Source organism: Elephantulus edwardii, unplaced genomic scaffold, assembly GCF_000299155.1.
Source record: "Elephantulus edwardii isolate Elephantulus edwardi_28Jun2011 unplaced genomic scaffold, EleEdw1.0 scaffold00022, whole genome shotgun sequence".
NCBI lineage: Eukaryota > Metazoa > Chordata > Mammalia > Macroscelidea > Macroscelididae > Elephantulus > Elephantulus edwardii.
The window spans coordinates 26,300,012-26,314,896 of NW_006399772.1; the positions used below are offsets into that span (position 1 = coordinate 26,300,012).

Genomic DNA, 14,885 nt, shown 5'->3' on the forward strand with positions numbered 1-14,885 from the left:
AGAGCTAGGGATTTTGAACATTTCTTCATGTGCTTGTTGGCCATCTGAATGTCTTCCTTGCTGAAGTATCTGTTCATATCCTGTGCCCATTTTTCAACTGGATTATTCACCTTTATCTTGTTGTGGGGCTCAAGTATTTTATAAATTCTAGATATAAGTCTCTTATCTGACATGTCATTACCAAACACTTTTCCCAGTCTATAGCTTCCCTTTTTACCCTGTTAGAGAAGTTTCTGGATGCGCATAGGGATTTGATTCTTAGAAGGTCCCAATCATTTATTTTATCTTCTCCTGGTTGTAAATTTTTCAGAATACTTGGAAGACTCTTTATGTTGTGGATTAGGACTACTAAAGGATAAGGAACTTTTAATGCTGAGTTCCAAACCTTCAGTTTTTATATGAGATTCAAAGAGTTAAAACTTCTTGTCAAAACTCATAGAACTAATGTCCACCCATATTTTTTGCTGCACTACTCACAACAGCAGAGAGAGAAGCAACCCAAGTGCCCATCAACAAATGACTGGATTTTAAGGAAAAAAAAAAGGTACAGCCACACAATGGAATACTATGCAGCACTGAAAAACAATGAAACAGTAAAATATTACACACATGGGCGAGTCTTAAGGACATAAAGTTAAGTGAAACATTTCAGTCACAAAAGGACAAATACTACATAACACCACTGTTATAAAATAGGACTGAAATGGAAAAGTAGTTAGGGAGAAAATGGGAAAAGAGTGGATAGATAATGAACACTGCATTAGAACAGATGAGGGGAAGAACTGTCCAAAATGAATATGTAATTACGTATTGTATGTACGACAACAATTTGGAACAAGGGGTACTTTTTAGGGTGAGTTGGGGAGGGAGGAGAAAATGTGCAACAATGTTGTTGTTGTTGTTATGTGCCAACGAGTCGCTTGTGACTCATAGCGACCCTATGTACAACAGCCCTATACTCCGCTCTGTCCTGTGCTATTTGCACTGTCTCTGACACTCCCATCCCAATTATCCCAGTCACTGAATCAATCCACCTCATAGAGGGCCTTATTCTCCTGCGCTGTTCCTCCACCCTCCCAAGCATGATGTCCTTCTCCAAGGACCTGTCTCTCCTCACAACATGTCCAAAGTATGTTAGACGGAGCCTCAGAATCCTTGCCTCCAAGGAGTCACCCGGTTTAACCCTTTCCAGGACAAATCTGTTTGTTTTCCTAGCAGTCCATGGTATTCTCAATACTCTTCTCCAGCACCACAGCTCAAAGGCATCAATTCTCCTTCTATCCTCCTTGGTCATTGTCCAACTCTCTGATGCATAACAAGTGATTGCGAAGACCATGGCCTGTATCAGACGCACCTTAGTCTCCAGAGAGACACCATTGCTCATTTTAAAAAAGACATGGAACTAGTAATTTGCAGAAATGGGGCTTGAGTTTAATGCTACCGGCTGCTGCTTCAAGGCTCATTCAATCCACAACGCCCCTGCATTTTGGTATGACAGAATTCGGGTTTTGTATTTATAGCTACGGCTTCTTTCTTAAATGCCAGGATCTTTCCTTTCTTCATGCTTTTGCTTTAAGATTTTAAAAATAAGAGAGATAGAGAACTGTAATCTGACATCGTCCATCAATTATCATTACTCACAGTGTAATGTCACACATGAAGTGAAGAAAGTAGTTTTTGATGTTACCTGGATACCAACAAGAAATAGATGACGTAAAGAAATGTGCACAGTATATCTGTTTTCCTCCAAAAAAATAAAATGAATATAAATGATACTTTATAAAAAAAGAAAAATAAATGAACTTGATAGGAAACTCAGGCCTTAGCTTAGCCAAACAGCCTTCCCAGGCAACTCAAGGTATCTACTGGAAAGGCAGTCAAAAGGAAATTCTGATTATGAAATTACCCAGAAATGACATATTCATCAGTAGAGACTTTGGTGGGAAGTATTCTGAAGGACCTCAGGCTCTTAGACTCCTACTTCTTCTTCTGCCCAGTCTTCCCTGAAGAAAATATCAACACTTAAAACTAGTACGAAGTTTATAGTTATTGATTTCTTTCCCTGTGTTTGTTATGTAAACACTTTCCACACAATAGGAAAAGTCAATATCTGTATCTATTTGAACTAGTTAGCTCTAGGCTCTAGGAAAATATGAAAAGACCACAAAAGAGATATTGAAGGAGTCACAACAGATCATATAAAAGCAAGGGGGGAATCAAACCCTGTCGAGCTCCAGAAATTAAAAGCTCCAACAGGTTATAAAGCCTTTTCTGGCGAAATGGCACACTGCCTTCACCAACACCTGGGCCTGCCCCCCCCCGCCCCCCCAACCACCACCAATCTTATCTGAATGTGCCTAGGGAAATTCTTTGCAAATATGCTCAAGGGCCCACAGGCTTAGCGTTCCTTACACGGTTTCCACTGTCTGCTGGGGGGGGGGGGGGAGGGGCACATCCATACAACTACAGCCTTTAACTTCACCTACCCGCCAACTGTTCTCACCCTGCTGCAAACCTGCTTCGGAGCCCCTCACTGCTTCAGCCACAACAGAAGGCTCTCCAGTCATCCAGCTGAAAACCCAAGTTCTCTACTAAAATATCTGGGGAGAGGAAACTCCAAAAAGAGCAAGCTCCCTACATAAGCATCTTATCAACTGGAAAATGTGTTCTGGCTAAGGTTTGATTTGCTTCAAAAACAGATTAATAATAATAATAATAATTTTTATAACCCTTAAACTCATTGCTGTCAAGCCTGAACCAACTCAGAGCCGAGCCTCCACTAGATTTCGGAAGCTGTAAATTGCATAGGAGCTTGCCTGTCTTTCTCCAGAACCACCAGAGATGCACTATCTTTCGTTTAGTAGAACAACTCCCGGGAGGCTATGCCATCAGATCAGGACTAGACGTACTGAATAGATCGCAGATCCCATCCGGCAGTATGTGTACAGAAAGGTCAAAAGGAGCAAAAAGTCCTTTGTTCAAAGATGAGAGTACTTTAATGCATTTTTCTCCCAAAGAGTCTCTGATAGATTCAACTAGCCTTTGGGTTACCAGGCAATTCCCTCCAGACTACACTGCCAGAGTTCCCTGAAACTGTGTTACTTAAGGAGAAATCAGGGCACCATGTGGATAAGGAGGCATCACTCTAGGTTCAATCAACTTTAGAAACAATAAAGATAAAAACACAGGTCAGGTGACACTACCTCTCTCACGCTGAGGAATGGGTCAGACCTGTGTCAGCTGAATCAGGAGGACAACATTCTGGATCAACAAAATAAACTCTAAGAAGATATGCTACATGATTGTCTTATCAAGCGTCACACAATAAGGTGTAATATGCACAGTGGTGCAAATTTTATAAGCATTTTTATTTTATCTTCCCAACAGCCTACTATTTATAATGCGTGTTAGGCGGCTTTAGAGACAAGTGAAGGGATTTGGTCTAAGTTTATATTAGATGCTGGCAAGAAGCTGACAAGTCAAACAAGTCCACTTCACTGCAAGCAGAGCTCCTAAGTGACATACCCTACTAAGCAGGCTTGTTGACAAAAACGCCATGCCAATCAAATGGGCTTCTGCAAAGTGCTCTGGGAACTGCTAATCTCTGTTGCAAACTGGCCACTTGAGATTTGACAGTCTGTCAAAGTGAATCAAACAAGCATGGGTGCTAGAACTAACCACCTGAAGGAGAAAAGGTAGATGCTGAAATGCACTCATTTTGTGCTTAATTAGAAACAAACTAGAAAAAAATGTTACAAGATTAAAGACACTATGATTTTGTTTTCAATTACTTACTATGTTTCTAAAAGTTGGACAAGGAATAAGGATGACAGAAGAATCATCAATGCCTCTGAGCTGTGGCGTGGGAGAGAGTACTGAATGACCCACAGAGTGTCAAAAGAAAATATGTCTTGGAGAAAGTGCAACCAAGATGCTCCTCAAAGTCAAGAATGGTGAAAGTTCATCTCACATACTGTGGGCACGTTGCTATGAGGGGCGTGTTGCCAGGTGTTATGGAGTTGAGTACAACTCACAGTGACCATAACAACAGACACATAACACAGTGATCATAACAATAGTGTTCATAACAACAGATCTGAACCCTGTCCCGTCCTGTGCCATCGTCACTATCTCGGACACACTGGAGCCCCTGGCTGCAGTCACTCCATCTCGTTCAGGGTCTTCCATCCTTCCAAGCATGAAGTCTCTCTCCCACGAACAGCCTCTCTTAGAGACGTGTCCAAAGCATGTGAGATGAAGCTCTGCCATTTTTGCCTCCCAGGAGGACTCTGGCTGCACTTTCTCCAAACTTATCTGTTTGTTCTTTGGCAGTTCATGGGATATCCAGTTCTCTTCTCGAACACCACAGCCTTAGTTCTTGGGGCGGGGACGAGGGGCACATCATGCTTGGAAAAGTGGAGGGTCAGAGAAAGAGAGGAAGAACTTCAATCAGATGGACTGACACAGGAATGCAGCAATGCGCTCAAGTGTGTCAGAGATGATGTGGACGGCAGAGGCGAAGGCAGAGCTCGGGTCCTCTTTCACAGGGTGGCAATGAGTCAAGGTCGACTTGATGGCATGTTACAATAACACAGTGCAGTTCAATCTAACTGTAATTCCAAACCCAACCCATGTCCACTCATCAGTTTAGACTCGGAGCTACCCTGCAGGACAGAGCAGCCCTGTCCCATAGGTTTCCCAGGCTGTGTGTGATCCTCACAGAAGCAGACATTCTCTGACAGACTGGCTGGTGGGTTTGAACAGCTTACCTTTTGGTTAGCAGCAGAGTGTTTTAACCACTTTGCCACCAGGACTACTAATATTAACTCCAAGCTGGCCAAAGTAACACTTCTCACCTACACTGAAACAAATGAGTGATGTCTCAAAGAGTTGAATATTCATGTGAACAAGGGTTTCTCAAGAAAAATAAGAAAAAAATGTCCAAGTGCAAACTGATAATTTTAAAGTATATTAGGCTCCTTACAGCTTTAGTTTGCTTGGCTTCACAATCAACACTCTCCGTACCAGTAGCTAGGAAATCAAGAGACAAACCGCATTGGGAAAGTTGGCTGTCAGGGACCTCTCCAGAGTACTGAAGAGTAACGACATCAGTCTGGAGACTAAGGCGCACATGATCCAGGCCATAGTCTTCACAATTGCTTATTATGCATCAGAGAGTTGGACAATGACTAGGGGTGAGAGAAAGCGAATTGATGCTTTGAGCTGTGGTTCTGGAGAAGAGTGCTGGATATGTCATGGACTGCCAGGAGAACAAACAGGTTAGTCTTAAAGAGGGTGAAGCCAGCCTGCTCCTTGGAGGCAAGGATTCCGAAGCTTTATCTGACATATTCTAGGCATGTTGCAAGGAGGGACCAGTGGTACTTGGAGAGGGAAGTCATGCTTGGAAGGGTGGAGGGACTGAGAAAGAGAGACCATCAGTGAGATGGGCTGATACAGTCACTGGGGTAATAAGGATAGATGTGTTGGAGACAGTTAAGTTGGCTCTGGATAGAGGTTGTTTCAGGGCTGTTGTACATAGGGTCGCTATGAATCACAAGCGACTCGATGGCACACAACAACAAACAACAACAGGAATAAAATAGGTTTTTTCAGCCACCGAGCAATTAAAGCAAAAGACAGAAGAAAATACAATGTGGCAATGAGAAAGCTGCAGCAGCTCGGAGAGCCAGGAGGTAAATGAGTCTGAGGTAATATTTACAAAGGAACATATGCAGTGCAAACGATCTGCAATAGCTATCTACATTTCATAATACAGAGCAAATAGTTCCCATAAAGCATCAAACACACAAAACCCAAGCTCATGGCCACTGAGTTCACTTTGGCCTAATGGATCAGGCAATCATCTTTTAGGCTTTGCAGCTCATACTAACTTTCTCACACTTGAGCTGTTTGCAGGACATAAACTCCCATAAAACTGCTCCTCTTAGAAAGGGCTGCTTGAGCTTTCAAGCAACTCTAAATTCTGGGCTACACGTTCATACATTTTCATGCTCAAATAAATGCTTTCCATAGAGGCATGAAAACAAAACAATACACCAGAAAACATTCCTCTTTACGGGACAAGAGCTGGAGGTTCAGAGGAAGAGAGAAGACCCTCCCCCCACCCACATGAAGGACTGACACAGTGCCTATGACAAGGGACAGTGTAGGACAGGGCCAGGTTCAGACCTGTTACAGTGTCACAATGAGTTCTAAGTCCACTCAAGGACAGCCAACAATAGCCTGCCGTAAAGGAACTCTGGTGGTACAATGACTAAGAATTTGGCTAGGATCTGAAAGCTTGGTTGTTCAAATCCACTAAACACTCTGTAAGAGAAAGATGAAACTGGCTCCCATGAAGATTACAGCCTTAGAGAGCAGACAGGCTGTTCTAGTCTGCAAATGGTAACTAAGGGTGGTAATCAGTCGACGGCGATGGGCTTAGTTTTCGGGTCTTGTTACAAAAACACTCGAAACCAGCAATTTTATCTTGAAAATACAGATGTCCTGGGTTGTATCCACTTAGCTCTAATAAAGGGTCTGACTTCTTATAATCTCTTAGCAGACAGCCCATGCCACTTACCTTCCTCCCTGGTTTAATGCCTACTGAATACTAAAACTGTTCTCTCTGGCTTCTGTGTTAATGGAAAGGCTTCCTGGGTCGGATGTGGACTTCGTTTTTAACTGTACATCTCCAACAGTTGGGATATTTTGTGTTCAAGTTGGTTTCCTTGATAGTGAATGGAGAGAATGAACACTTTAGAAAACATCTTTCTAATCCTAAGGAGCACTGGTGGAGTAGTAGAGAGAGGGGCTGTGTTGCAACCAAAATGTTGGCGGTTCAAATCCAGCAGCTACTCCTCAGAAGAAAGACAGGCAGTCTCTTTCTTTTAAAGACAGCCTGCCTGGGACAGCTGATAAAAGCCATCAACTCAACGACCAGTTCGTTCTGAATCTACTGGTAGCGCAAATTCCCTTTTTCTAAAGTGAAAGAAAAGACAAAACATAACCATAAGACGTATCCTCTTCACTAGAAGCACATTAGTCAAGGTGGCCTGCTATCTGGGGCCAGTGATTCACACAGGTAATCTTCGTCCTAATGGCCCCAGGAGAGAAGCAAGCAGTCAACCCACCACCCACATTCTCCCCATGAGTCACGTCAACGTGGGCTCCACAGTACACCCAGGAGGCCCTGATATATATCTCCAGTAACCAATGAGAAACTGTTAGCTGTGCGTTTGGCAAACCCTTCACAGATCAAAAACTGAAGAGAATTTCCTTCTGTTAATCCCTTCCCCAAATCTAACAAAAGTATGAAATTGCCCTGGCACTGACTGAGACGCCCTAGGGCTCTTCTGAGGTTTCTCACTATGGGGTAAAGATCAGATCTGCCCTGCAGGTAAGTCTCTCACCATGCACAAACCACACTCACACTTCTTAACTAACTAGAGTCAGGGTCCAGTGTGTTCTCTGATCATTACTGTCATTTCCTCAGATCATTACTCCTGTATTCTCTGGTCATTACTGCTATCTCCTCTGATCATTACTGCTATCTCCTGTAACTCCCTCATACAGGGGAGAGATGTATATAATGTATTAAGATACATTTAATATTTCTTCTGATCATTACTGCTATCTCCCCTAACTACCTAGTAGAGGGGAGAGATGTATATAATGTATTAATATACACTTAACATATACAATGTATAAACCTAGTTGGCATTAAGGAGGAACTGGCCCCAACAAGGTGGGCTGACAGTCACTGGAATGATGGGCTCCAGTATTTGAGGGATCATAAGGAAGACACAGGCTAAGGCAAGGTTCAGATCTGTGTTCACAGGGTCACAATGAGTCACAGGCCACTCGATGGCACCTAACATCGTCATCGTTGCCTAACAGGAAGCAGGCAATAAGGTGGTGAGGCCACATCTGCTATTGAAGCGGCACTTAAATGCCCCAGTGGATTGTACTAAACAGGTGAAGATTACTGAGATACAAGGAAGTTAGAAATAAGAAATATGAACTGAATCACCAACATGAAACTGGAAAACCAGCAGGATAAAAATAGGGAGTCAAAACAGACCTACAATGCACTGACTTTATACCAACATTAGCAGTACCACGAGGAGCTCTGAGGGCACTCTGTGGCGTTAGCACCTGGTTCAAACACACCAGCTGCTCTGAGAAGGAACAGGCAGTCTGCATGCAGAGGTAATCTCGAAGAAAAGAACTGTTAATGAGTTAGAACCAAATCACAGCTGACCCTCTAGTGGGTTTTCAGAAGCTATAAAATCACACAGCAAGAGAATGCCCATCTTTCTCCAGCAGAGAACCTGGTGAAACTCCTTCTGGGGTGTGCCAAGAGCATAGATTACAGCCTAGGGAACTCTCCAGCATTTTGTTCTGTTCTGTTCTATTCTATTCTATTCTATTCTATTCTATTCTATTCTATTCTATTCTATTCTATAGGACTGTGCAACTGGCTTAACTGGTACTGATAACAACCTGCTTTTTTAAAATGACAATAGACGCTCTATTCATTGTTCCACGTAGGTAAGGAGAGTGAAACCCCGTCTCACATCATCTGGACATGTTGTAAGGAGGAGTCAAATCCCTGGAGGAGGATATCATGCTTGGAAAGGTAGAGAACCAGTGGAAGAGGAAGATCCCCAACAACACAAACTGATACAGCAACTATAGCAATGGGTTTAAGGATGGCACAGGAGAGGACAGGGACCATCAGATCCATTGTCACAATGAGTCACCATTGACTCGTTTAATTAGCAACAGAGCGCGGGGGGGGGGAGATATTGGCTCATATCATTTTCATCTATTAGCCCTTGAATTTCAGAAGAATCCTTTAGTTCAAAAAAGAGGGGCCTGTCACTCCTTGGGTAAATAACCCTCTTATTTACTGATGTCTAAGGTGCACTCAGCTTCTTGCATTTCAACTAAGTGAGGTTTACAACCATATTTCGCACATATGCATTTTATGCACATATAAAATAACCAAAACAATGATGTATCTTATAAACTAGGACATCTTAGAGCCAAAGACACATTGCAACTAGTTCTTTGGAGTCCTAACTATGAAGTGACCCACAGCCTAGAGCACCAAAAAAGCTAGAGTGTTCTTTTAAAATGCACTTTCGGGAGCCTTTCTTTCCCAACACCTGGAGAAGCAGAACTTCTTGGAGAGCATTTTTTTAAAGCAAATTCCAGAGGGGGTTGTCCTTTACACTCAAGTGTGAGAACTTTAGATAGACCAGAGGAGGCAGATCTAGACCAGAAAAGCCCTGCAGTAGAAAAGGACAAAATCTGTCATTCTTTCTTGGAGGTAGAGGGCAAAGGGAGGAGGAGTGAATTCATCTGGGCACCTGGTGAGCAGAAAGAGTTGTCTGGGAATGTTAAGCATACAGTACTTGGTTGAAAATGACCTAGATGAGTATTTGGTTTTGCTTTTGCAGTTCCACCAAACCAGAAGTGTGCTGAAAAAGTGATAATCCAGCTGAAGAAATGCAATTAGTAGATTTCCACTTCCTAAACAGCATGCCTCTGGAAACTCTATGAACTCTGATAAACGTTGATAGTTGTAGACGGGCTTCAAGCCTTTTGTTCATAAGGTTGCTCTTAGTCATGCTTGACTAGAAGGCAATCAACAACTATTCAGAACACAAACATACACAAGACAGAAAAAAAAGACTCCAAGTTCATCCTCCAGTGAGTTTTCGGAGGAGGAGAATGCTCGTATGTCCTCCTTGCAGCAGCTGGTGGATTCGAACTGACCAACTTTGTGCTGACAGTACAATTTCTTATACACTAGGCAGCCAGAGACAAACACACCCCCACTAAGACATTCAAGTGGCTTTTGGTTCTGCCTGTTTTTTCCAAGTTTATATGGGAGTCTGTTTAAATAGTCAGACATCCAATCTGCTTGAATCTCACGCTACCATCCTGGAGTGAAGTGAGGAGGGAGAGGAGGGAGAAGAGGAAAAGATGGGTAGATACTGGAAACAAATGGGGGAGGGGGAAATCCCATAAAAGATATGCTCTTAAAGTAAGTATGGCAAAGAAGTGTCCAATATAAATTCCAAGAGATCAGGGAAAAGGCTCACACTTACATACAATGTCGCTATCTGTACCTCATGCAGCAATTTTGTATCTCATGGTAAATGATAGGTCTAGTTCTGAATCATTTTTGCCAACTCCACTCTCATCAAGCCTGATGAAGCAATGGAGCTGTTCCTTCTCCCACGTCTCTGGAGTGAAGGGCAATTGTTTCTACCCCTAAATGTAAGTCACCAGCCATTTCCACACAAGAAAGTACACATCTAATGTTAAATTTTCTGAAAGCTAGGAAAACAAACGAAAAACCCACAGCAGACACCGAGTTGACTCTGACTCATGGGATGCCCGTGTGTTTCAGAGCAGAACGGTGCTCCATGAGGACTTCTGATTCTTGGAATCTCAGTGGGTCGGAGCCACCGTCAATTCAATTAATAGCCAAGCACTTACGTGAGTCAGCCAGTGACTTGTAGGTGGAAAGCTACCAAAGAACTGATTTTTTTAAAAAAAAGGGGGGGGAAAAGGTCATTGCGGTCGACCACAGGTCCTTCAAATGCATTAAAATGAATGTTATCGCCAAATAAACAGTACACCTGATATCACAAACCGCCTTAGCATTTAGCACATTTTGTAGAACCTATGAACACAATCGATTTCCATCACGTCTGTTTCTCTACACTGGTTTGACAGACAGCACTGCCCGCCTCAGAGCTCTGGACCAGATCGTTCCTCCTCCTGCTAAGAAGCTACATTTCCACTATTGTTGTTGTGTGTTGTCGAGTCAGTGACTCTCTGTACCACAGCTCTGAAGGCTGCCCTGTCCTGAGCCAGTCTCACTGAATTCAACACAACTACCTTCATTACGCCAGTACTGTATTAACCCATCTCATTCAGGATCTTCCTCTCCTACACTGTCCTTCCACCCTTCCGAGCATAATGTCCTTCTCCAAAGACTGGTCCCTCCTGGCCACGTGCCCAAAGTATGTGAGATGGAGTTTAAAAATCCTAGCCTCCAACAAGAAACTTGGTTTCACCTTCTCCAAGGCAGACCTATTTGTTTTCTCGGTGGTCCATGATATGTTCAAGACTTCTCCAGCACGACAACTCAAAGGAATCAATTCTTCTTCTGTCATCCTTAGTCACTGTCCAGCTCTCTGATGCATAGTAAGCAACTGTGAAGACCATGGCCTGGATCAGGCGCACCTTAGTCTCTGGACTGACTTCATTGCTTCTCGGTACTCTGGAGCGGTCCCTGACAGCAGATTTTCACAGTGCAATTTGTCTTTGATTTCCTGACATCTGGTTCCAAGAGTGACGATTCCCCATATTACTAAATTAAAAAAAAAAAAAGCTACAGTTTAATCAAACCCCCAGGTGACTTTTGTGCAGACAAATTAGAATCACCTAGAAAGGCCCAAGAGTCACCTGAAAATCTTGTTAAAATAGATTCTGATTCAGTATAACTGGAGTGTAAATGAAAATCCTCAGTAAGGGGGGCTGGGGGGGAGGGGAACATGAACCAATTTGTTCAAAGAAGTAATTGTACAAGCGTGCCCAGTGGCTGCTCCAGATGCCTGTCCAACTCTCAACCAACCGGCACATTAAACTCCACAAGAGGCTGTCTGTAGATACATGAATTAACAAAGCATGGTGTACCCATGCGGCGGAATATAACACAGCCACGAAAAGGAATTATGCACATGAAGGAACCTCGACACCACCTTGTAAGGGAGAGAAGCATCTGTGGCAAGCTTGATTGCACTTAGGGAAACTATCAAGAGAATGGTCGGTTCAGAGAGAAAGGCAGGAGATTGCTGGCTGTCAAGGTTAAGAGATGGGAGAAATGGGAGTTCCTGCCTGACAGGTTTGCCATTTTCTTTGGGATGATGCAAACATTCTGAAAGGAGGCAGAAGTGGGGGTTGCACAACCCTGAGAATGTAAATGTCACCGGAGGACACACTGAAATGATTAATCTCATGTTATGTGCACTTGATCGCAGCGTCAAAGTGAAACAGAACAAAACTAGAAAAACCACACACAGCACATAAAGAAATCAACTACTGAAAAAGGAAGTATAAAAGAAAATGCAAATGGAAGAGGTCGATGAGGAAGAGATGAACAAATTATCCATGTGGAGTCATCTGTGGAGTCTGGCAGAGAGCATACACTTCATTTCCTCCTCAGAGAAAGCCAGAAGCTACCTAAAAATCACAAAACTTTCTGAAGTCTGCAGATCTTGAGAATTGCCTTGTTCAGTTGTGCTTTTCAGATGACTAAGGCATTTACTGCATGACATAACAAGGCCACAGCCCACTGCCCACAAGGAGATTCCAACTCCCGGGCCATCCATCAGTTCCAGAGGCCGGAACTCTTTATAAGAGACTACCCACCTTTCTCCCTTGGAGTGACTAGTAGATTAGAACCAATGACCTTTAAGTTAGCAGCACAACAGGTAATGCATTACATGACCAGAGCTCCTTAATACAGCCAATACATTCATAAATGTGGCTAAACACAAAACTATTACTGCTTTAAAACATTTACATCATCTACTTCTTAGGCAAAAATCTTTCCAGAGTGAGTCGAAGACAAACTGTCACCATGGTGCTAAACTCAAAACAAGACAGATTTTTGTGAGCGCCCTTTTGCTTCTTGGGTCTTGTTTTCAGCTTTGAGAACTGGGTACACAATATTAGGGGGGGGGCACCTTCCTTAGTTGCTGCTATGCACCATTGGATTGGAACAGCCTCACAGCTGACTCTCTAGCAGGTATTCAGAGGTGACTGCCCATCTTTTCTCGCATAGAGCAGCTGGTGGAAGGCATTACATCCCTTTGGGTTGGGAGCGCATCTCCATTCTACTAGGCCTCCAGAGGGTCTTTATGTTCTTTGAATTAAAAGGAAACAGAAGACTCTTTTTGTTTGTGCTTTTTTTTTTTAAATTTCCATTCATTTATTGCTGCACTTTTCTCCCTGCCCACCCCACCCCTCCAGTTTGCTCTTAGAAAAGAAAAAGGGAAAAAAAAAAAATCTTTCATTGTTATACAATCCCTCCCCCAAGTCCACTCCACTAAGCAGCCTAATAGGTAACACTTGACATGGGAGAAAAGACAAGTAATCTCCTCCTGAGTGATTTACTGCCTTGGAAATCCAACGAAGGGTCAGCTATATGCCATGGCTGTCAGTTTGTTTTGTTTTGTTGTGGTGTTTTGTTTTTTTAAAATTAGTTTGTTTCCAGAGGAAACACAACCATCTATCAGCATCTTAGCTTTCTGGTCCTCCCCTCTAATGACACTTTTCTCTTTTTGAGTTTCCTTAATTAATTATGAAAAAGATTAGCCAACAATTTCCAAAGGATCAACCTGTATTTAAACGTCCTAACGAGAGTGTAGGAAATCAATCACAAAGTTTATTTGAACATAACTACCCTAGTGATTCTCAGACTCACCTCCCTACAATGGAAATGTCAAGGACCCTGATGTTTGTTCTCCTAAAAAACAACACAACAACAACAAAAAAAGACCAAACAAACCACTGTACTGGTCATCCTGAGAAGTACCAACACTGGGACTCATTGCTTTGAACTCTTCTTACGCAAATAAATGATGTGCTTTGGAAAACAGTGCACAGAAGCAGTGGGGGGAAAGCTTCTAATACCTGAAGAAAATCCAGGACCCAGGATGGGGCAGTGTGTGAGGAAGAGGTATTTAATTAGTAAACACAATTCAGACAGAAAGCCTCTAAAAAGAGAAAGAGATGGTGTCTTTAGCAGAAACTGAGTACTCCCTTTATCAATGCCCTGTTGAACGTCATCAGGTATGTTACTAATTTTCATTTTCTATGGTACCTGGAAACCACTTTTGTACAATATAATCGTCTGTAATAAACAGTTAATATTTCCAAAGGGTGTGTGCATGTACATATGACCACCAAGCCCAACATGACAGTGAAGGGTACAAAGGTCCAGGATCTGCAGTAAGCATCAACCTTCCTTTAATCTGATCCTTCAGATTTTCATCTGCAAATGAAGATAATTAAAAGCACCTCATTAGTGCATTTGCTAGAAATGAAATAAATGTGCATATGAAAGCACTTTGCTCTAAAGCCATTCACTGCCATTAAATCCACTCTAGACTCATCCGGGCCATGCTGGTTGGAGGGGAACTGCCAACAGGGTTTCCAATCTTTAGAGAAGCTCACTGCCACATCTCTCAATTCCAAGCAATTTAACCGATGAGCCACCAGAGCGCCGGCACTTAGTGCTTTGCCCGGTATACAATAAGCAAGTACAGTGACACAACTAGTGTTACAGTATCTTTTCTCCTCAGTGCCGAGACTTCGGGCTAATTTCTTTAATGCAACAAAAAAGAAACAAATGTTCTCTCAATAGGATGTGTTCTGTACGATACAGGACTCACTTTTTATAAAAAAAGAGTGGAGGGGCAGAGAGAGCTAAGACACCACTGGCGAATTCCACCTTGAATCGAAATCTCATTCTTCTTACGATTTTAGATCTAGGAGCACAAATAATCCTCCAAGGTACGGAACTGGAAGGGGAGTAGTAACCGGAAAAAGAAAAGCGCCCATTCTGGAATGACAGCCACTGCGCATCTCAGGGCTGCAAGGATTTTAAAGATGCAAAGTAGCTCCGGCTCCGGAGGCGCAGAAACTTCACGCAGGAGCCCGGGCCCTGAGGGTCGGGCGCGCACAGCCCGCATCTCCTCCCGCAGCCGCGCGCCCTGGAGGCCGGAGCGCACCGCCGCCCCGCAGCCCGGCAGCCGAGCGCGCCCTGGAGCCTCCGAGGCCGAGCGCCATGTGCA

The 14,885-nt window shown here is 43.2% G+C and overlaps 1 protein-coding gene across 1 annotated transcript in view; it reads right to left on the reverse strand.

Annotated features, from left to right (window-relative positions):
- The window catches only part of FAM3C (family with sequence similarity 3, member C), a 56,683-nt gene extending 41,803 nt beyond the window's left edge, over positions 1-14,880 (reverse strand). Inside the window, exon 1 of the mRNA XM_006882701.1 lies at positions 14,775-14,880. Within this exon, the coding sequence (XP_006882763.1) occupies positions 14,775-14,880 (106 nt within the window). The remainder of the gene's footprint in view (positions 1-14,774) is intronic.
- Between the last annotated feature and the right edge of the window lie 5 nt (positions 14,881-14,885).